Source organism: Sapajus apella, unplaced genomic scaffold (genome assembly GCF_009761245.1).
Source record: "Sapajus apella isolate SASKATOON/1434 unplaced genomic scaffold, GSC_monkey_1.0 scaffold60, whole genome shotgun sequence".
Lineage (NCBI taxonomy): Eukaryota > Metazoa > Chordata > Mammalia > Primates > Cebidae > Sapajus > Sapajus apella.
The window spans coordinates 10,655,799-10,678,926 of record NW_022437000.1 but is presented as its reverse complement, the minus strand read 5'-3'; the positions used below and the strand labels follow the sequence as shown (position 1 = coordinate 10,678,926).

Sequence of the window (23,128 nt, the reverse complement as noted above, 5' to 3'; positions counted from 1 at the left end):
CTCAGAAGTCATGGTACTTCTGGCCCGTCTGTCCTGACCCTGCCTCTGTTGGCAGGGTGACAGGATCTGTCTCAACCTATGCCTTTTGGGGATGTCAAGTTCCAGGCTTGCTGAGGCTGTCGGCCACTTATTTAAGCAGAGAGTTATGTGTGTGAAGGATAATGTCCGCTTAGCTCGTGACATTAGTTTGAAACTTGATTGCTAATGGAACAGGGAATGCCTGGCCTTTTGGAATTCTGTGTCATCATGCCCTTCACAAGAGAGAGGCTCGTTTATTTTGAACTTAACAATGGGAGTTCAAAAAATTGGACCAACCAAAGCTTACTTCCTCTATGGCACAGGGGTACCCTGAAGGTCACTGTGACACAAAAGAAGGTTGCTGCAAAGTCACCTTCCATGACAAGCTTCTGGAAAAGCAGAAATGGTGCCTGTCCCTGCCCAGGATTTGGTATCCTGTTGCTCCACTTTATCACAGCAATAACACCTATTAAAATGGCAACACTTGCCTTTTCCTTCCTTTCCTGGAATCTGGATGTTTTTCCTGATGTTTTGAAAGATTAGCAATCATTATGCAATTTATATATTAGGTTATCTGTATAATTTATGAAATATTTAACATGCTGGGCATCCGATCAATATAGCTGGAGCTATGACAGTTATGATGCATATAAATAAACTCGATGGAAGACCCATCGTTCTCAGTGAGACTTTCTCCTCTCACTATAATAGTATATAGATGGTCCCCGATTTACCACGGTTAGACTTAACGATTTTTGAACTGTTTGATGGTGCAAAAGCAATATGTATTCAATTCACTATTTCACTTCTGGTGGGGCTACATCCAGATAAACCCATCGTACATTGAAAATGCACTTTCAACTTACGATATCTTCATCTTACCATGAATGCAGTGGGAGGGGACCCCATTCCAAGTTGAGGAGCCTCTGCTTCAAGAGGGAGTATTGCAAAAGACACTCTGGTGCTGTGGTCTCTCCCCTTGAGGTTAAGCTAAACCTAAAACTGGCCAAAGCTGAGGTTCTCTATTTAATACCCAAAGGCCATCTGGCAGGGTGGGCGGTACCTTCTCCTGGCTTTCAAAGTATCCGCAGGCTCTGCATTTCATACCCAAAGGTATTCCAGAATTTTCCCCAGGAAGGTATATCCATTTTAAGTCAGTCAGTTACTAGGTATTTCTGGAGGGTATTCTAGGTTTCAGATAGATTCTAAATCAGATCAGGATTCTAGAGAAAAGGCTTCCCTCTATTCAGACTTCTGGTAAACCCAAAGCAGCTGTACCTCTGGTCTTGGTGTTGTGCCTAGTAAGACGGATGGCAGGCAAATTCTTCCTGGTTACACTCACTCCTTACAAGACCTGATGAAAAATTAATGTGCCCTTTCTGGGTTGGGGCAGCCCTGTGCCCAGCACATGGCTCCGTTAGCAAAGTGTAAGCTGTACTCCAGCTCTCACTCCCTGGGCCAAGTGCCCTGGTGCAGTGCACACCCTAAACAACTGCCCTGATCATTTTTACAAAGGCAGCCAGCTGTTCTTGCTGTGTCCCCAGCCAGGGTGTGGTTGGGGAGGGGAGCTGGGCAAATACCACCTACCATGAGGAAGGAATATCCGATCCACAAACTCCGCCACCCAGCTGGGCAGTGGGGGATGGAGACATCTTGGCTGTGGACGGCGATGGCGACGGCTGGGGCCTCGCACACAGAGCAGCGGCTGATGTAGGGCTTGATCTCATCCTCAGCCACGGGCATCATGGGCAGCGGGGCAGTGGTGGAGAGCCAGTAGGACTTGTCGTTCCGGCTGGCATAGTAGCAGACGTCCCCGGGGTTGCAGTAGAGAAAGGGCATGGTGCTGAACCGCGCCAGGCAGGAGCCCGCCAGCCCTGAGGAAGGAGGGGCCGTGAGATCACAGCGCAGTGCGGCCAGAAGACGCACCTGCCATCTCCAGCCAGGCCTGGGAGGCTCCGACTTGCCCCAGGCCACCTGGTGGAGTTCAGCCACCTATGGGAGGGCCAGGCTGAGGCTTCTCAGTTTCCTTCTTTTTCTCTTTTGGATCAAACACACTACACTGGCATTTTGGAGCAGCTCTGTTCTACAGGTTATCACAGATACTGGGCCAAGTTGGATCAGCCAGGAGTAGCATCTTCACGGAACAGCATTTTGGGTGAGCCTTACCTTAGTGGGGTCTTACAGTACTGGAAACCTCTGATGGCCTCCAAGGGGTCACTCTTTGACCACAAGGAGCCACCCCAGAAGGGGCCCTGGCCCCTCTCCCGTCCATGTAGCCTGATTGCTTCTGGAAACAAAGACAGCCTTTCTCTCCTGGCCCCAGTGACTGCTGCGGCTAAGTGGGTTTCCCTCTTCACATGGATTGCTGAAAAGCTCAGAGCCAGAGGTGCACCGTTGGCAAACATGCCTGCTGCTGGGCCTGCCTCCTTGGCCATGTTCCCAGATCTATTTTAGGCCCTTATCCTTGGCGGCCTTTGCCCGACTGTTCTCAAGAAACCGACTGTGGAAGTGGGGCACAGAGGCAGGAATGTGCAGGCGCCATGAGGTCAGCTCCAGGTGTCCAGGGGCAGAACGCCTGCTGTCACCTGTGCCGAGCAGGCAGAACACGGCCTGTGTCTGGGAGATCTTTCCCGTCACCCCCTCACAGGGGACCTGAGACTAAGCCACCCCCACTTGTAACTTGTGTGTGTTGCATTTTCTGCATTCCAAGTCACTTTCATGACTTTTAAAGGCTTCCTTGAATAAGAGCATGCACACGTGTCCATCTGTCCATTTTCCAGGGGGGATTGTGTGGGAGAGTCTGATACGATCCCTAGCCCCTCAGGGCCCCTGCCCGACTCCAAGTCTACAGAACTCGTGTCAAAGAGCAAGAAGGAGGTGAAGCAATCGGTGGCCTCCACTGGAGAGGGGCCAGGGGTCAGAGGGGTCACATGGAGCCTGTGGAAGCTGATACCAAGATAAAAGGCAGGTCCTGGTGTTAACGTCCTGAGGTTTACAGGCTTTGTAAGGCTTCTGCTAGAAAGGCTGTTTTATCTTTCTGCACCACCAGGAATGCGGGTGGACCCTTCCATCAGGGGAACTCATCAGCTGTGGAGGGTTCGGGAGTCTCGCTGTGGCCCTCTGACCGTGGCCGCTTCCGGGCCAGCCCTGAGCAGGCTGCGGGGACCGGGCGGGCGGTACCTACCCAGGTCCTGGTTGTGCGCTTTCTCCTGGCCCTCAAAGTACAGCAGGCTGTACCCACTCCAGAGCTTGTTCATGCCCACAGGGCACATGGGCTCCTGGTCTGTCTGGCTGTGCTTCACCAGGAGGTAGCCGATGCTGACACTGCGGCCTGGCATGCCGGGCAGGCCCGGGCTCCCTGGACGGCCTGGCACACCTGCGGCCCGAGAAAGAGAGACACAGCAGCCCCCTTGACAGCCGCCCGCACAAACCTCAGGACCCAGGCGTGCAGGGCAGTTTACAGGTGCACCCAGACCTCAGGGCTCAGTCTGTGGAGATCAGGAGACTCTTGGGGAGGATTTGATCAAGACTTTGTGCTCAGCAGCAGGAAATGGTGGCAGTGAGGGCACTGGGCACAGAGGAGGGGGCCTTTCCATAAAGGACTCAGTCGGCCACAGGTAGGCGTGTGCCCCTCAGGGTGCACCCAACATGCCTGGAGTTGGAAGTGCCCGGAGAGTATCACAGGGCAGCCCCACCCCAGCAGTGATCCCCCGCTGCTGGACACTTCCAGGAGAGGCGGCTCATTGCAGGCCCTGCTGACTGCGCACTTGACCAGATCCTGGGTTAGAATGTTCTTTCTGCGCTTCCTGTAACTCCCATCCTGGGGCACACTGGGGTGGCTCATCCGCCTCCAGCACAGCAGCTCTGTGAATGTTTCTCAGCTGTCCCTGGTGAACCATCCTCTCAGCGTCCCCTCCCCTTCCAAGGGACACTCACAGTCATGCCCCTTTCTCCCGAGACACCTCCCCTAGCTTGTCTCCTGCGCCACGCGGGCTCTGACTTGCCAGCATTTGTTTCCAGGTGCACCACACAGGGCCCATAACTTGCTGGCTGTGGGTCTGTCTCCAGGGCCAGGGGACTGCTGTTTCTTTGACTTGGACACCAATAATCCTATCTATGTTTAATTTTAATTTCAATGCTCAGTCCATTGGCTCAAACTGGGCTCAGGTTAAGACAAATTTTGAGAATTCTTTTTGTATGAATAGCTGTTATTACTGCCTTATCTCATTCTACATGTGTGCAAATAATTAAAAAAAATAAGTAAGATGGCTGGGCATGGTAGCTTATGCCTGTAATCCTGGGATTACTGGGCGAATCACTTGAGGTCAGGAGTTTGAGACCAGCCTGACTAACATGGTGACACGCGGTCTCTATTAAAATACAAAAAAATTAGCTGGGTGTGGTGGCACATGCCTGTAGTCCCAGCTACTTGGCTCGCCACTGCACTCCAGCTTGGGGAAAAAAAAAAAAAAATTTCTCAAAAAAAAAAAAAAAAAAAAAAAAGATGGCTTTGTAGTGTGGCTCTTGTGAATGTAAATAGTTGGTTTCTTTATGGATTCAGTTTGAATCCTGAGCCTTGAAGTCCGCTCATCCCTGCTGCCCACTCTGCAGCACCGGCAGGTGGCCCAGGAAAGGGAGGAAGGCTGTCCCGGGACTTGGTGCCAGGTGCTCTGCTGGGCACGGGAGGGGGGCGGCATGTGCAGAGTAGGAGCAGGAGGGTGGGGCAGCGCCTCATTTCTGGCTTTTGTGGGCACTGGTGCCCCCTCCTGCAGACCACAGTCTGTGAGTCAGACTCAGCGCGGGGACCTGGGAGGCTCCCTCCCCACCGCTCACTCACCTTCTTGGCCAACTGGCCCCTGGTGGCCTGTGGGCCCTTCATCTCCCCGGAAGCCGGGAACAGCAGACACGCCACCTCTTCCCTGGGGCCCGGCTTTCCCTGGAGCCCCACGGAAACCTGCAAGCCACCAAAGAAGTGTGAGTATGGCTGGAAACTGACCATGCTGGCACAGCTGGTGATCTGCGGGGAACACAAGAGGACGCAACGCCAGCAGGCCCTGGCCTCGCCCAGGCGGCCCCGTGGGGCTCCAGGCCCCAGCCCAGCACCCTACCTGGTTCTCCGGGGGGGCCCTGGGGCCCCATCTCCCCGGGTGCCCCAGGAGGGCCTCGCCTCCCCTGGGGACCCACTGTCCCTGGTTGGGTAGCAATCCTCTGGGGGATTCCTGCAATCCCTGGGGCTCCCACGATGCCGGGGGCACCTGTAAGGGAAACAGAGGCCCCAGTAAACACGCAAGGTCATTCCACTCTCCTGCTGTCAGCGCTACTGTGTTTCTCACCCCCAGAGTCCCCTTTTGGAGCTTCCTGGACAGTCGTGCTTTCTAGAGATGAGCCAGACTAAGGGGCCTGAGCTGTGACTCAGCGCCTGACGTTTGAATATTAAACTTTCCATCCATTCCCCGAAGCCCTGTGAGAAACCAAAGCCCTGCAATTTGGTATCCTCCCTGCTCTTTGCAGCGTGTGACCCACGCCAGAGAGGGCCCTGGCTGTTTGACCTTCAGGATGTCCCCAAGCCTGGAGAGGCTGAGCTGAGCTGCTATCTCTGCAGGCACGCAGACGGTCACTTACCGGGGAATCCTGGGTCTCCCTTGGGTCCCTTGGGGCCTCTGTCACCCACAGGTCCGGGGGGTCCAGGGTTCCCCATGAAGCCTTGTTCACCCCTGGGCCCTACAACACAAACAAGACGTTAGGGACACGGAGATCTGTGGGGAGGGGGTCCTCGCACTGCGGCCAGGGTTGCTCGCACACCGCCATGAGCACCATTACCTTTTTCTCCCGGGAGACCGAGCACGCCAGGCCTGCCCTGGGGCCCGGGGTCCCCGACCCATCCTTTGGTCCCTGGGGTTCCCGGAGCTCCTGGGTTCCCTGTGTCACCTTGGCTTCCAGGAAGAGCAGCAGATCCCGGTGGCCCGGGTGGGCCCCGATAACCTGTTGACATTAGGGACAAGAAGGGACGGTTTAAGCGGACCCCGATGCCCCTGGGGGCAGCCAGGTGCGCATTCGGGGGACAGTCTGGCAAGTTTGTGACATGGAATGACTTTGTCTTTCTTTTTAAAAAGTTATCATAAAACATGTATAACATAAAATTTACCATTTTAACCATTTTTAGGTGCACGGTTCAGTGACATTAAATATATTCACAATGCTGGGCAACCTTCACCACCGGCGATCTCCAGAACTTTCTCACCATCCAAAACTGAAATCTGTCTCTGTGAAGCACTCACTCCCCATGTACCTCTCCCCTAACCCTTGGCAACAGCCATTCTACCTTCTGTTTCTATGAATTTGATGACTTCAGGGCCTCACTTGTGTGGAATCACAGAGTCAGTCCTTTTGTGACTGGGTTCTTTCATTCAGCAGAATGTCCTCAAGGGTCATCTAGGTGGTAGCAGTCTTTTTAAGACTGAATAAAGGCTGGGCATGGCAGTTCACACCTGTAATCTCAGCAGTTTGGGAGTCTGAGGCAGGTAGATTACTTGAGCCCAGGCGTTCAAGACAAGCCTGGGCAACAAAGCGAGACCTCATCTCTACAAAAACTACAAAAAATTAGCTGGGCATGGTGGGGCATGCCTGTAGTCGCAGCTACTTCGGAGGCTGAGGAGGTAGGATCACCTGAGCCTGGGAGGTTGAGCCTTCAGTGAGCTGTGATCACACCACTGGACTCCAGCCTGGCGACAGAACCAGACCCTGTCTCAAAAAAACCAAACAGGCTGGGTGTAGTGGCTCATACTTGTAATCTTAGCACTTTGGGAGGCCAAGGTGGGCTGATCGCTTAAGGTCAAGAGTTCGAGACCAGCCTGGACAACATGGTGAAAACCCATCTCTACTAAAAACATAAAAATCAGCTGGGCATGGTGGCAGGCGCCTGTAATCCCAGCTACTTGGGGGGCTGAGGCACGAGAATTCCTTGAACCCAGGAGGCAGAAGTTGCAGTGAGCCAAGATTGCACCATTGCACTCCAGCCTGGATGACGGAACAAGACTGTCTCAGAAAACAAACAAAACAAAACAAAACAAAACCCAAACAAAAAAGACGACCTCCTCTCCCACGGTGTGTACAATGACTGCATTTTGTTTCTTAATTCCTCTGTCGATGGACACTTGAGTTGCTTTCAGCTCCTGGTGCTTGTGAATAGTACTCCTGTGAACCTTGATGCACAAATACTTGTTTGAGGAGTGACTTCATGTTTACATCCTCTCTTTCCAATATTCAGCTCATTTGTGATTAGGAAATGCAAATTAAGTTTAATAGGTGTCTAAGCACAATACACTGAGGAAGAAGAATGCCATTCATGGTGTACGTTTCTGAGTCCGCTGTGGTCTGACTATCTGCTACTACAGCAAGTAAACGACAGGGCCTGTGTCTCGGCTTCCCAGGGGCCAGATCGTGCAGGTGATGGAAATGACACAGGACGAGCCGTGATGGCTCCTGGCCCTTTGACTGGAGTCTGGGCACAGTGTGGAAATGAACATGCGTTCTACTCCTAGATGAAGTGGGCCATTGCCAGCTCCTGCCCCACAGATGTTGAAGCACAGATCCATAGTCCTGCTTACCTTTCAGGCCAAATATCCCTGGCGCCCCTTTGTCACCAGGTGCCCCAGAGATGTTGGAAGGGGGCGTGATGCCAGGGAACCCCTGAAGTCCTGGATTCCCAGGTGGGCCTCGTTGCCCTTAGGATGAAAACAGAAGACATTATTTTCAGCATTAGCACCCAACTTTTCTAATCCACTGTTTTTCTTCCACACCATCACCTGTGGTGGACCAGTCTCGTGGGCGATACAGCGATGGGAGGTGCCCTCAGACCAAGGAGCATCTCATGGCGAGGCTCTCAGGGTGGGGCTGGGGAGGCAGGGGCTGCGTGAGTCCCCTCCTTGCCCAACTTTCTCCTATGAGGGCCCCTCCACTGGGTCCTGTCTGCCTGTGCTCCACTTCCCCAAGGCACTGCCCAGTCATGCTTAGATGGAGTCTCAGCCCCAGGCGTGGCAGAGTCGCTCAGACTCTGTTCCTGGTACATGTGGACAGTGGTCAGCACATGTGATGGACGGAAGGTGGAAGGAGTGCAAATGAGACTTCAGTTGACATCAGTATTGTCAGCCCTCCCTGTGGCTGCCACCAGTGCCTTGGCCAGCTTGGATAGAGTTGGTCCTCATTATTCACACATTCTGTACTTCCCAATTCGCCTGCTCACTAAAACTCACTTGGAATCCCCCCAAATCAACACTGGCATTCACGGATATACACAGAGGCAAAATGAGTCCCAGCTGAGGTCCAGCAAGGCGACACTCCTGCCTTCTCATGGCAGCTCATCCTGTAAGCACGCGTCCTTGTCCTGGTCTCTGTAGTGCCCTGTTTTCCACATTTTCGTGCTTTATGCTGGTGATCTTGCTGTTTCAAATGCCCCCCATATATTACGTTGAAGTGCAGCCTAGTGTTTCTAAATGCAAGACGGCTGTAAAGTCCCTTATGGAGAACCATGTGTATTAGAGGAGCCGCATTCAGGCATGAGTGAGCGTGCATGTTGAGTGTTCATGAATCAACAACCCACACTAAATGAGGTGCTGTTACACAGAAAACCATGACATGTATTGATCATTGAGAAAAATGTTGTGAGCAGAGGCTTGTAGGAACCTAGCCTTGTATTTCCACTAGGAGCAATGGTTCAGTACTCACTAAGTCAGTGTTCTTGATGACTTCAGAATACAGCTACTGTGGATAATGAGAACCAACAGTTTTTGGGTCAAAGGCACGAATAGGAGAGTAAGAGGGAAGTGCCACATAAGAAAATCTGTGGAAATTCCAGTCCTCTCTGTGCTGTCAGCCAACAAGACACTCATGGAGCTTTATGTGCTGTAGGGCAGGGGCGGGCAGAAATGAGCGTGGACCTGAGTCTGGGTGGATGAAGTCTACTTTCCCTCCTAACCACCTGCAGACTTTTGTTTTTCCTGAAGAGCTGGGGACCAAGGTTAGTATTAGAACCCTACAAAACGTCAGAATGTCCAAGTGGGCAAGGAGGGCGTCATTTCTGCTCTGCAGGGAAGAGTGAGCTGGGTGAAACATGCAGATCTATGAAAATGAGAAAAGGTAGCCACAGTGGTTTCCTGCTTCCCCCTTGGCTTTGTGACTAGTCTATACTCATCAGCAGCAGGAAGAGGTTTTCCCTTTGAAGATCCTGGTATCCATTATCCATCTCAGGGGGAAGGATTCCATGCGTGTTTCCAAGTAGGACAAAAGAAACAGCAGGAGAAATATTTAGAGAGGTAACACTTGTCTCACAAATCACAGACAACACGCAAGTGGGTTCATTAGCCCTGAGGGCATCAGTGAGCCACCATCTGTGGTTTGATATAAAATGACATCAATTGAACTGCTTCTAGCTACTGTCACAAAGTACCCGAAACAGATGGTGAGTGTCAGTAAATAATGGCAAAGATTCCTGAGTTAGATGATCCGCAATCCCCAGACTGGCAGATTCCCACGAAAACATAATTAACTTAACTGCAGTGATGAGGACTCTGTTAATGAGAACAATTAGCAAACATGAGTCAGTTTGTTGGAATCTAGATGAAAACTGCTACAATTTCTCAGTAGCCCCCACAGATTGTCCTAAGTACTGACATAAAAAAGTCCTGCTAACAGGGGTTCCATGAAGGGCCATGTTGCACGACTCAAGGCCAAATCAGGAGCTGATGCTTGAATAGAGCCAGCTGTGGAAATAGGTAAGGTTGCAAATTCTAGCTTCAGTGAGCTGTGTCCCCACCCAATTCTCAACTTTTAGTTAATTGTAGTTCCATTAATCCCCACAATGTGGTAGGAGGGACCTGGTGGGAAGTGACTGAATCATGGGGCGGTTATCCTCACGGTGTTCTCGTGATCATGAGTTCCCATGAGATCTGATGGTTTTATGAGGGGCTGTCCCCGCTTTACTCAGCACTTCTGTCTCCTGCCTCCAGGGAAGAAGGATGTGTTTGCTTCCCCCTCTGCCATAATTGTAAGTTTCCTGAGGCCTCCCCAGCCATGCAGAACTGTGAGTCAATTAAACCTCTTTCCTTTAGAAATTACCCAGTCTCTGGTATTTCTTCGTAGCAGCATGAGGACGCACTAATACAAATGAGATGCAACTCACGTAAAGGAAGATGACAGATTGAAATTATCTCCGTATTTTTAGAGAAGAGTGTGTGTCCTGAATGACATTATGATCAGTGTGTGAATGTCATCATGGAAAGTCGTCTTTCCCTCATCACAAGCCAGAGGCAGTGGCCTCATAGGCCAAGCCCCAGTGGCACTGGGCAGTGTCTGCTCTGGCCTCCAGGACCTGCTCGGAAGTCATCAGCTCATGGGGCCACTGTGATGTTCGTGCAGAACGAGGGTGGGGGGCGTGGCTTACAAAAGGCAGCACGCCTCACAGTGGCTTGGAAGCAGGGGATATGGTCCAGGTCCCTGGGACGGGAACACCACAGTAGGTCATAAAGAGTTTTGGTAAATGGGTGGCACACAGATCAAATGTGTAATAAGGCCATCAATGTTAACTTAGGGGTGTCCTGAGCTGCACCTAACTCTCCATTGATGTCAGACAATTATCCTACAATTTCACAATATTCTTCTCCAACAAATATTTGTTGAGCACTCACTTGGCAACAAGCATTTTGCCAAGGTATGAGCAAAAATAAATGAGGTAAATTTCTGCCCTTGTGGATGGAAATCTTAATCTGTGTTTTGTGGTCAAGTTCAGGGCCTGAACATCATGCTGTGTGAATCAAATGTTAAAAACGTATGGTCACACAAATGCTAGCGGCTTTGTTCTGTGACCCCCTTCTATGGGCCACTGCGTGCACCCTGTCAAAATCCCAGCTCAGTTTCCCCCGCCCCTCCCCGTACCAGATCTCCTCTGCAGAACTCCTGGCCAAGTCTTCCCTATTGCTGTGCTCCCAGATGCCTTTCGGGTGACAGACTGGCAAACTGATCATCACGACTCTCCGAAAACAATGCTATGTTTCGAGGCCATTAACAATAGCAAACATTTACTGCTGGCCTGCGTGCATGAGTCTTACCTGTGGTATCTCATTGCATCCTCCCCATACTGACAACTGCATTTGTATTCTCATTTTACAGACAAAGCCTAGAGACATTCAAGTCCATGGCCAGCGTCACATGGTGAAAACCTGGCGCATGTGACATGTAGAACAAGAACCCAGCAGGGATCTGATTTAAAGTTCATGGGCATGGTCAACTCTATTGCTGAGCTTCTGGGAGGCTTATGCTGGTAGACTGACCCTAGATCCTCACCCTGGCTGGGGCTGTGCTGGTGGGCTGACCCTAGATCCTCACCCTGGCTAAGGCTGTGCTGGTGGACTGACCCTAGATCCTTACCCCTGACTGAGGCTGTGCTGGTGGACTGTCCTGGATCCTCACCCTGGCTAAGGCTGTGCTGGTAGACTGACCCTAAATCCTCACCCCTGACTGAGGCTGTGCTGGTGGACTGTCCTGGATCCTCAGCCTGACTGGAGCTCTGGCAGCACCATGCAGCCTCCCAGGATAGTCTGGCTCCTGCTGGCAGAGCTCCTCGTCTTTCTCCTGTCTTCAGATCAGTGCCATGGAGCTCAGCGGCTAGGGGGTTCTGGAGTTTCCAGCTGCTGGTGAGGGGAGAGGGCAGGCAGCAGATCCTGGAGGGTCAGATGTGATCTGCGAGCCTTGAGACATCCCTGCACCCCAGCAGAAGCCAGAGTTGCTGGCCTCCTTGGATCTGACTTTCTCTCTTGTGGGGTATCTGGTTCTAGCTTCACAGGGAATTGGCACTAGAAAAGCTCAGACCTTTGTGCACAGAAGCCAGAGAGTTTCTGTTGCCAGCGTGAGGCCCAGGGTGCCCAGGACCTCCATCCAGGTGCGCTTCCCACCTTCTGTACCTGAGCCAGGAGATGCCCGTGGTCAAGCTGGTGGGGTGGGCGGGCTGCGGGAGGGGCCCATGGGTCTCAGGGGCAGCCTCGGGGGCCGTGGGCTCATGCACAATGAGACCGCAACACCCTTAGCAGATGCTCCCAGAAAAGTCCTGGTTTCCGTTTTTATCTAGGAATGTTTCTCACTGCCATGAAGAACTTGAGCCCACCTTGGCTGGTGACCAGGGAGGCTGTGGGGTGGGAAGATAGGTTTCTGGTTATTTCCTACCTATGTATGGGTCAGTGTGGCTCTGCTAGGAGGTTTGATGCCTCTACTTCTTCGCGCATTCACTACTCAGAGTGCTTGTCATGGCAAGGCCTGCGCCAGTGCCCTGGGTGCACAGAGGGTCTGAAGGGGTCTCTAGGCCAGGGAGCTTATGGGCTGCTCCTCGGGATGGGTGGTCAGTGCCTCACTAACACTGATGATGGGACAAAATAAATTGCCTAACAGACTGAAGACCAGCCGAGAGGTTGTGCAACAGGAAGTCCTGCCCCCAAAACCGGTTGCTCTTCCCTGCACTTCTGCGCAGCCTCTCCCACCCCACAGATGCTCCACGGCCCCACCTCTGGGTGTGCTCTGGTTATGGGGATGGCACTGTTTGCTTGGGAGTGTGTGGCCTCACCTGGAGCTCCTTGTTCTCCTTTCTGTCCTGGGACTCCCACAGGGCCTGGCAGGGTGTTGGCCTCTCCTGGGTCACCTCTCTCCCCAGGAGGACCTGGGAAGCCTGGGTCTCCATGGATGTCAGCACCTGCGGAAGAGTTACGACTGCAGCTGATGCCAGTGTTTCCAACAGTACAGTTGACCTTCCCAAATGAAAGAGCAGTTCGGGGTGCCTCAAAGGCAGAGAAACAGAGGAAGCCACAGGGATTTCAGCTTGCAAAACAATCTATGGCCTCCGGGTCACAAGAGCTGGGTTTTGGAAGGGATCTTACGGAGATTACAGTGGAAGCCCTTGGCTTTATGGATAAGAAAACCAAGGCCCATCAGAGGGTCCAAATTCACAGAAACAGTGGGTCAAAGAGTTGGGGCCCTTTCCAGGCCTCTTGGCTCCTGGGGGCTGCTCTTTGGGCTATGCCTTAATTAGGTTTTCAAAGCAAACACTATCTAAAATCTTCCCTGTTCTCACATCGGGCACTCAATGCCACTGTGGCAGGAAACAGCAAGACACCTTGACAAGGACTTCCTGCCACATGCCCACTGGAACTGGAATTTGTATGTAAAATACACACACACAAATTACCTGCAGAGAGAGCGATACTTGGTGATGTAAAATACCTACAAAGAGCACATTCTAAAAACAGCTTTAGGATTATAGGTGCTTTTTTCCCTCTTAAACGTGTTAATGTTTTACAAGAGTTTAAATATGTTCATTTTTTTTCTTCCACTTAACATAAATAATTTGTATAAATTGAAAAGAAAACAAGGTTATCTTTTGAAACCTGCTGAAAAAGCAAGGCCTCTATTTCTCTGTCTGTCTAAAAGCCTTATGGGTCCATCCAACACAGCAACTGGCTTGAGAAATGGATTCTTAGGGACCACATCTCAGCAGCGTAGAGGACCTCAGGGCCTGGACCTGTCCCTCAGGGATGATCAGTCCTTCAGGAAGCCCGCCCTGCTCCCTAAGACCCTTCCTTCCCTGAAGTCTGCGAGGGCAGACCCAGCACAGAGTCTCCACCCTCCACGCCTCTGTGTGGGACGCGGGGCTGGGCTGGCGCAGAGTACCTGGGGATCCCGGAAAGCCTTTGGTGCCTGGCAAGCCGTGTAAGCCGCTGATCCCGCGGGGTCCAGGGAAACCTGTGGGGTGTCACTCACGGTTATTTCATGTGTAGGACGGCACAGGGGGTCTGGGTGGGAGAAACTCTCCAGGTAATTCAGATGTGTTTCCCTGGCTCTGAAACTGTCACCTGATACTGTCACCCATACCATCCTGCTAAAGCCTCACAAATAGGAAGCAGCTAAGCCACACGCTTGACTTACACAACATGTAAACTAACCATGCTTATGCCATCTAGGAAAACCACTGAACTTGAATACCTTTCATGGAATCTTTTTTGCAGACTAGCTAGGCCAGAAGGGGGCTGGGGAGTGACATGTCCCATGCCTTTTCCTGATGCTTGGCCACTACTGTACGTTTGGTTTGTAAAAGCTGCTTGGGACAACCTGCGTCATTTCTATTCCCTCTGGATTTCTGAGGGTAAATATTTCTGAAGCAGAACACAGCAAACAGGTGGCAACTCCTTCTGTGATGTGGGCAGTGAGCATGGTAGGGCGGCCTGTCTCGGGGCTGCAAGGGGGCTGTGAGGGGCCCCGGGGTGGCCTGTGCAGCACCGTGGGACGCTGGGGCCGCTCCTGCACCCTGATCTCGTGATGCATCCCCGTGTGGCGATGACAGGTGGAACCTGAAGCCTCTCTGGGAGGCTGTCGCTCATCCTTCTAGGAGGTGAAGCCTGGGCAGATCTGTGCATCTGACTTGATTCCCAGTGGCCTGGGGCACCAGCATCCTCCGTGCTGCTGTGTTGGTGCAGGCCGCCGTAAGCCACAGCAAACCTGCCTTTGCTCTCAGATGGGCCTTAGAAGTTGCCCCGAGACAGGCTGGCCTGCTCAGCGGTGCCTCCTGCACAGCCCACGACTCTGGCTCTGGGTGACGGCGTGCTTTGCATGGCCTTACCTGGTAAGCCTGGAGCTCCCGGCCAGCCATCGTCCCCTTTGCCACCAGGCAGTCCAATCCGCCCCGGCTCTCCCTGAGGCCCTGGTGGCCCGGTCAGCCCTGGAAAGCCTGGGGGTGAACACAGCATTAAGTCTGAGCACACAGGACACCCTGGGAACTGTCCGGTGAGGTCCTGGCGGGAGGGGCAGCCGCTCTGGGAGGGGCTGAGGGCCGGAGGAGCTGCAGTGCCAGCTGGATGAGAGCTTAGAACTGTCCCTCAAGCTGGAGATGCAGGTGGTCTTAGACCCCACATGCAATTTCAGTAGGATTTGCTCAGCCTTGCCAGAGAGAAAACAGCATGTAGTTTTAATTCTTGCCCTATTATCCAAACGGATGTCTGGAGAGGACCAGGAGGTAGCGCCTGGATAGATGAGCCTCTTGGCGTTCCCCAGTGCTGGGTAAACAGCTGGAGGGCGCAGCAGCCCCGCGGGAAGCCAGCCCACTGTCCACTCTCCTTCTCCAACCTGGGATGTTCACACGGGGGTTCGGCATATTCAACTCATGCAGGGATCCCTTACAAACTGCTGGCTTCTATACGAGAGACAGAGGCTCACTTCTCGTCCATCCCCCTGCTTCTCCCCAATTCTCAGGTCTCCCCCCAGCCCAGGTGGCTGTTTCCCTCCATGCCATCGGCCCTAAGGAAGGCTCCTGAGTGAGCAGCAGGCATGAGCGAGCTTCCAGGGTTGGGTGTGATTGGAGGAATCTGACAGCATTGGCTGCCTTTGTCCTGGGGTCTCAGGAGGGCTTGCCTGAGGACGGTGCTGTGGCTGCAGATTTTACCTGCTTGTCCTTTAAGTCCTGGAGGGCCTTGGACTCCAGTCACGCCTGTTATCCCAGGGAAGCCAATGTCACCTTCTGTTCCCTTTTCTCCGAAGAATCCCTTCAGACCTGGAACCACAGACACACTGCTTGGAACAGGCAGACACTGGGCCCCTGTTTGCAGGCTCCAGGGTGGCAGAGCCACACTGCTGCTCCTCCCCAAGTGGAGAGGCACCTTGCCATGCCCCCCCCAGCTGATTTTGAACGTACTTGCCCCTCTGAGCCAGTCTCCAAGGCAGCACCAATGCGCCCCTCACTGTCTTAGGGAAAACGGGACACCCCCAAGAACACTGGGCACAGCCGGCCCCACCCTTCTGCTGTGGGACCACAGCTCTGAGATACTGTCTCCTGGTGATGGACACAGGGGAGGCCCACTCCAAGGCCTTTCTGGGCCCAGAGTTTAACAAAAAACAAAATGCTCAAAGGGTAACAGCAAAAATAATTCTTAGGGGGAGGGGCAGCATCCCTTCCCTGACACATTTTCAGTTGAACAAGTGAAGGCTTCATTAGAGACACAGGACAATGACGGTCCTTGTTTCTGTCTTTATAAACCTGATGGCCAGAGTGACGGCCTAGGGTGGGAGACACAGCCAGCCAAGTGCCCGATGGCTCAGCATGCAGAGCTCCCTGTCACCTGGGAGGAGGCCACCGGGGAGCCCAGGGCACAGGTAACAAAGGAGCCCGGGAGGGTTGGTTAAGTACGGGCACCTGTCTCCCAGCGGCCGTGCTCTGATGCTGTGCTCAACTGAACACGTCTTTCCATTCTAGAGCAATTTCTAGACAAAGAACTAGCCTGGCAGTTCCCCACTGGCCAACCCCAGACAGACCTCTTCCCTCCCACCAAGGCCAGCCCTACAAGCAGCTGGGGCTCCAGCAACTTGAGCAGTGTGGGGTCTCCCATAAAGAAAATCTCCAGAGAGAAGAAAACTATCACAGGCCCCTTGAGATGTCACTGCAGGCAGGAGTTCAGGGACGGAACCTCAGCAGTGTGTAGAAGGGAAGGGAGGGGCTGTGCCACCCCAGGACCCACCCCTTCAGTTAGCTTGGGCTGGGCAGCTGCCTTGGTGTCTCTCCCAAGAGACAGCCTGACTCCCACGCCCTATTTCCTGGACCCTTGGCTGTTTCTGAGAAGCTCCGGTCAGCGACCACCTGCAGCACAGCCTCAGGTGTCCTGGGAGCTGGGACGCTAGCTAGCTTTTCAACAGTAATGCTTCATGAACTGCAGTGACTCTCATCCACCGAGTGTCCATTCTGGCTATTTTCAGTACCAGAGAGAGACAGAGAGAGAGGAAGACGTCCTGATTTTGCCTTCACTTTAACTTAATTAAAAATGACAGTCTTTCTTGCACATTGGGCTTGAAGACCTCATTCACTATCAAGCGCTTTCTGGTAGTTACCAAATTTGATCTGTTTGGCAAGTCAGGCTCCTGGACAAAGGCTCAGTGCTGCCGTTGAAGATGAAGAAACGGAGAACAACTTGCGTACCTGGTATTCCAGTGACGCCCCGCTCCCCCTTCAGGCCTGGTCTTCCTGGCAAATTTATAGTGTCCCCGATATCACCTGTAATGTGCAAAAAAGATGGCTAAGAACAGGGCTTCCTGTTGGGAAGGTCATGAGTTTTGCAACTTCTATTTTGTTATATTCCTAACAATAATAATTTGCTTTAAAATAACTAACAGCACTTGCAGGTCTGACATTGCCTCACACGCTCAGAGGGCTCGGAATCGTGGGCTCCCGGTTTTCACTGGACGGGCGACACTCACCGAAATCACCGGTCCGGCCAATCTCGCCGTAGAGGCCTGCTCTCCCTGGGGCTCCTTTGTCACCCTAAAGACAGACGGGAACCATCTCAGAAGGCTGTGAAGTCAGTTGTAATTCTGAAGTTAGCGCACCTGTTTATCCAGTATGCTAACAATAATACTCAAAGTTTGTGATTTTGTCATTTTGCAGAAAACTTGAGCTTTTCCGTGTGTATCATAGGCGGTCTGTGTAGCTGTTCTTTTTTTTTTCTTTCTGAGACAGGATCTTTGCTCTGTTACCCAGGTTGGAGTACAGAGGCGTGATCATAGCTCAATGCTGCCTTGATTTCCTGGGCTCACGCCATCCTTCCGTCTCAGCCTCCTGTGTAGCTGGGATTACAGCTGTGAGCCATCATGCCTGGCTAATAGTTTTTAAATTTTTAGTAGAGACGGGGTCTTGCTATGTTGTCCCAGCTGGTCTTGAACTCCTGGGTTCAAGTGATCCTCCCTGCTCCGCCTCCCACTGTGCCTGGGCTTGCTGTTTGTATGGAACTGCTAAGTGATGACATGAAACAAGCTTGGCAAATGCATCTTAATTAAGAACATCAGTGGCCCAGGTCTCCATCACCGTGGTGCGGTGACGTCAGTGGCGGCGGTGACTCTGACCACATCCTCGCTCTCTCACGTTTTCCCAGGCAATCATGGTGGACCCCGTCTTGAGAGTGTATTCACATCTCATGAAAACCCTGCCAGGTGGCCGGGCGCAGTGGCTCACGCCTGTAATCCCAGCACTTTGGGAGGCCGAGGCGGGTGGACCACCTGATGTCAAGAGTTCAAGACCAGACTGGCCAAGATGGTGAAGCCTCATCTCTATTAAAAATACAAAAATTAGCCAGGCATGGTGGCAGGCTCCTGTAATCCCAGCTACTTGGGAGGTTGAGGCAGACAATTGCTTGAATCTGGGAGGTGGAGGTTGCAGTGAGCCGAGACTGGGCCACTGCACTCCAGCCTGGGGGACAGAGTGAGACTCCGTCTCAGAAAAAAAAAAAACATTGCCAGGTAGCCACCATTACTTCCCATTCAACAGACAAACTGAGGCACAGAAAGGTTTTGCTTAAGGTCACTCAGCCAGAAAGTTGCAGAACTGGGATTTCAATTTGGGCAGCCAGATTGTAGAATGTACCCTCTAGATTATAACACAGGTATGGGGGCTGTGCATTTCCATCTGTGCACAGTGGGAAACGTCTCCAGAGCGACACAGGAGGCTGGTGAGGAGATTGGGAAGATGCCTGGGTTGATCTGTGGCTTCCTGGAAACCACAGTTTTCCTGTCTAGAGTGGTTCCTCCCCAGAGGGAGCATGAGCATTCTGGTTTACCTTGGTGCCACTGAGACTTCAGTGCTACAGCGCCGATGCCCAAGCATGGCCTAACATGAGCTGTTGCAATATTAATACAGCTAGGCTGGGCACGGTGGCTCGTGCCTGTAATCCCAGTACTTTGGGAGGCCAAGGCAGGTGGATCACCTGAGGTCAGGAGTTTGAGACCAGCCTGGCCAGCATGGTGCAACCCTGTCTCTACTAAAAATACAAAAAGAAGCCAGGCATGGTGGTGGGGGCCTGTAATCTCAGCTACTAGGGAGGCTGAGGCAGGAGAATCGCTTGAACCTGGGTGGCGGAGGTTACAGTGAGCTGAGATTGCACCACTGCACTCCAGCCTGGGCAACAGAGCCAGACTCTGTCTCAAAAAAAAAAAAAAAAAAAAAAAAAAAACTCCTTTCTTCGAGGAAGGGGGAGGGTATTCACAGGCTGCACCTTTGTTTAGATGATGCTCAATTTTTCTTTTTCACAGTTTACTTTTCTGAGGCATGACTTAAATACAGCCACGTGCAGTCATCTGAAATGCGCCGCTAGTGAATTTCAACTCACATGTTACTCACAGACATGGAGGATGGGCAGCACTCTATCATGGTGACCTGTGTGTGGAGGTAAAATGCACAGACAGTGCTGTGCCTGGTCTGAATCTACCACGTGCATTTATTCTAAAGCAGCGGTGCTCCTGACCCCTGTCCAACAGCCTCGCCCATTCTGCAGCTTCACATACACGAAACTGAATCATGTGCGCTTTTCTGTTTCTGGTTTATTTTGTTCAACATAAAGTTTGAAAATGTAGTTAGGTTGTTGGATTTTACCAAGAATTCTCATTTTATTCCTGTGTGTGGAGATAAAAGGCACAGGTAATACTGTGTCCGGTCTGAATGTCCTATGTTCATTTATTCTTTTCCCTGTTGATGGACATCTGGGCTGTTTTCTAGTTTCGAGCTGTTATGAATAAAGGTCCACTGGATATTGTAGTAGGTGTCTTTGGCACACAGGCGTCTTGCTTTTTCCTTTTTGAGATGGAGTCTTGCTTTGTCACTCAGGCTGGGGTGCAGTGGCATGATCTCAGCTCCCTGCAACCTCTGCCTCCTGGGTTCAAGTGATTCTCCTGCCTCACCCTCATGAGTAGCCGGGATTATGGGAGTGCACCATCAAACCCAGCTAATTTTTTATATTTTTGGGAGAGATGGGGTTTCACCATTTTGGCCAGGCTCGTCTTGAACTCCTGACCTCAAGTGATCTGCCTGCCTCAGCCTCCCAAAGTGCTGAGATTATAGGCATGAGCCACTGCAACTGGTTGACATCTTTCTTTTTTAAAGTGAGCTGAATAGTGCACACAAGATCAGCTAGAAGATCCTGTCAGCCCCAGGTTTTGGGAGTGAGGGGAGGAAGACCCCTGAAGAATTCAGTACATCGAGGTGGGCCAGACACACAGGGCGGATCTGGGCCTGCCACTAAGGGATCACACCAAGGGACCCAGACCTCTGATCTGCTCCCAATGTGCCCCTCCCTCTGGGAAGGCCAGCTGTGTGCTGGGGACTGTGAGAATACACTATCTTTACATGAAAGGGGATAGAAATGGAATTCCAGGAGATGCAGTCTGTGGGGAGCCACACTGTGTTATGTTACGTACACTGTCTATACAGCACTCAAGAGAACTGCACGGTAGCTACTCCCTCATCCTGCAGCTGAGGGAGGTGTGGAGAAGTGAGAGCCCTGCACAGGGTCGGGGTCAGCATTGTTACCATCACAGCAGCGTGTCTGGCCCACAGCAAGAGTTCAGCCGACATCTGCGGAACAAAGCCTGAGCGAATGGCGGCTGGTTGGGAAGCCAGGCTGCCCGGCCCCAGGTCCACGCTTTGATTCAGCCATGGGCTCTCAGGCCTGGTGTCACCGATGTGCTCAATTTTAGAGCTCTGAGCCCTGGAGATTTGCGTTTCATTCTCTCAAGGCCCCCATGGAAAATGCAGACAGGATGCTTCACCCAGCACAAGCCCACAGAAGGGCCACGGCAGCTGGGTGGACTCACATCACATCCCCACAGTGTCCACGTGCAGCAGCGCCTTACAGGGCTGTGTCGACCCTGCCAAGCCCGAGGCTGCCCCGAACCTGCCGCTGACACTCTCACCCTAGCAAACGCCAGACCAAAGCATGTTCATCAACAAGCAAACGGGAGAGGGGCTCACAGAACAGGGGAGCAAAAGACACTCACTCACCCGGATTCCTGTGAATCCTGGGAATCCTGTAATTCCAGGGGGGCCGGTCACCCCAGGGAATCCTGGCAAACCAGGGATGCCGGGGGTTCCAATGTCTCCCTTGACTCCTTTGATGTGGCCGGGCCTCCCAGGCAGTCCAGGGATTCCTGACAGCCCCGGGATGCCTGGCATTCCTTGGATACCTGCAGGAAGACCCCGGCCTATAACACTCTGGTGAGGAGGCAGCGCCTGCCTTCCTGAAGTTTTCAATTTTGCAACCCGGATGCATTTTGCTGTCTTAAGTGCTGAGAATCTGAAGACGGGAAGGTGGGGTTACTCTGGCATCAGAGAACAACCCTGCACCGGCTGTGAACATGCAGGGCACCCAGAGACAAAAAGCATGGGGAAACTGGCATGGGCATCCTGGAGACAAAGGGCGTAGGAGCAGGTGCCAGCCGGGCGGCAGGGAGAAGGGCCCTGGGGCAGGTCAGAAGCCTCACCTTTTGCGCCCAGGTATCCTTTCAGCCCCATAGGCCCTTCGTCTCCTTTGTCTCCTTTGATGTCTTTCATTCCCGGCAGGAATTTGGGAGGTGGTCCTGGGGGCCCAGGGTCCCCTCGGCTGCCTGGAAGGGAATAGAGTGCTGTTATTCCTGGGAACTCCAGCCCGTGCAGGACACAGGTGAATGCCTTGGACCTGGGCCATGGGGGCTGCACGTCTCCCCCAAGCGGGGAAGCGTCAGAGAGAGACCTCTCCTCTCCATCGGAGTAGTCGGAATTGGGTGGTGACTCCAGGGTCTTGGGCCCGAGGCCGGTGTGGCTGAGCACACAGCACCTCCCTGGTGGCAGGTGTGCCCACCAGCAGATGCAGAGGGAGCAGTCACAGCCATAGTATGTTTTGTGAGAAGGTCATTTTGTCATGTGTGCTCTGATGAGACCGTGATGTGCCTCAGTCCAAGCAGGAAGGCCCGTGAGGAAGGCGCCAGCCCTGTGCCTCCTGTAGGCACCTTCACAGGGAGGAGAAGCATGGAAGGGAGGTCTTGCGGGGTTCAGAGGAGCTGAGGAATTACAGGAGGGGGGGCCCGGAGCTGCTGGCCGGGCGGGAAACTGTGCTAGATCAGGCTGGGGATGTCCCGGAATCCATCCTCATTGGAGAAGTGAGTGAAATTTGGCTGAGTGAAAATAATTGAGTTTCATTCTCTAAGCATTCACTGTGTGTTCAGTACTAGGCTAGAGACTGATGGGATCAAAATCATAAATTGGTCCTGACCCCACAGAGCGTGCACACCAGAGAAGGGACGGACACCCACATGGACAGAGCATGCCCACCAGTGCAGAGAAGGACACCCCATGGACAGAGCGTGCCTACCAGTGCAGGGACGAACACTCCGTGGACTGAGCATGCCCACCAGTGCAGGGACGGACACCCCAGGGACAGAGCGTGCCCACCAGTGCAGGGAAGGATACCCCATGGACAGAGCATGCCCACCAGTGCAGGGACGGACACCCCATGGACAGAGGTTGCCCACCATTGGAGGGACGGACACCCAACATGGTTAACTCCTCCCTAAGGAGGCTTCAGGAAAAAGTTACTGTGGAGCTGAAAATTACCTAATTTTAAAATGGCATTTTTTGCCTGAAATAGTCTGAAATCTGTTAACATGAAGACTATCTGAAAATGCAGGTGTGAGGAAAAATCTTAAAAAGAAAATGAGCACCATAATTGCAATTTCTATTTTGCTGAAAACTTGTAAAAGCTGTAACTCTGGAGAGTAATAAGGGTTTCGGAACCAGCTGATTGATGTATAATCACGGTGGACTATGTTCTCATGACATATTTGGTTCTTAGCCATGCCAGCATTTGGGTTCTCAAGAGTTTCCTTTGGTTAGGATTATTCCCTGGTCACATGGTCAGTGTGCTGAGGCAGGGAGAAAGCCTTGAGTTTTTGTTAGTTCATTTTGTTTGGTTTATCAGCTTCTAGCTGTAGGGTTCCTGGGTGCGTGGGCTTTCAAAAATTCATTCTGGGCAATGTTACGCCATCATACAAGGGTCTTGACCAGGTAAGGAGGATGTTTACAGAGGAACATACCTTTAAAACCTGGCTCACCAGCCAGACCCTTCAGACCGGGTATTCCGAAAAATCCAGCCTCGCCTTTGCTCCCTGGAAACCCCGGTCTCCCTTTGAGTCCAGGCATGCCTTGGAAACCATCCATCCCAGGCGAGCCTCTTTCTCCTTCAGAGGAAAGAAGAAAAGTGTTGGATTAGACACAAATAAAATGCACAGGACATTT

General features: G+C 52.5%; 1 protein-coding gene across 1 annotated transcript in view; it reads right to left on the bottom strand.

Annotated features, from left to right (window-relative positions):
* Positions 1-23,128, bottom strand: part of COL4A2 (collagen type IV alpha 2 chain) — a 197,899-nt gene that overhangs the window by 3,400 nt on the left and 171,371 nt on the right. Inside the window, exons 32-47 of the mRNA XM_032246202.1 lie at positions 22,927-23,070; positions 21,340-21,462; positions 20,861-21,042; positions 17,293-17,356; positions 17,015-17,089; positions 15,491-15,598; positions 14,672-14,779; positions 13,726-13,797; positions 12,626-12,751; positions 7,626-7,742; positions 5,839-6,000; positions 5,641-5,739; positions 5,127-5,273; positions 4,856-4,972; positions 3,203-3,394; positions 1,606-1,892 (exon numbers count right to left, since the gene is read on the bottom strand). Of these exons, the coding sequence (XP_032102093.1) occupies positions 1,606-1,892; positions 3,203-3,394; positions 4,856-4,972; positions 5,127-5,273; positions 5,641-5,739; positions 5,839-6,000; positions 7,626-7,742; positions 12,626-12,751; positions 13,726-13,797; positions 14,672-14,779; positions 15,491-15,598; positions 17,015-17,089; positions 17,293-17,356; positions 20,861-21,042; positions 21,340-21,462; positions 22,927-23,070 (2,123 nt within the window). The remainder of the gene's footprint in view (positions 1-1,605; positions 1,893-3,202; positions 3,395-4,855; positions 4,973-5,126; positions 5,274-5,640; positions 5,740-5,838; positions 6,001-7,625; positions 7,743-12,625; positions 12,752-13,725; positions 13,798-14,671; positions 14,780-15,490; positions 15,599-17,014; positions 17,090-17,292; positions 17,357-20,860; positions 21,043-21,339; positions 21,463-22,926; positions 23,071-23,128) is intronic.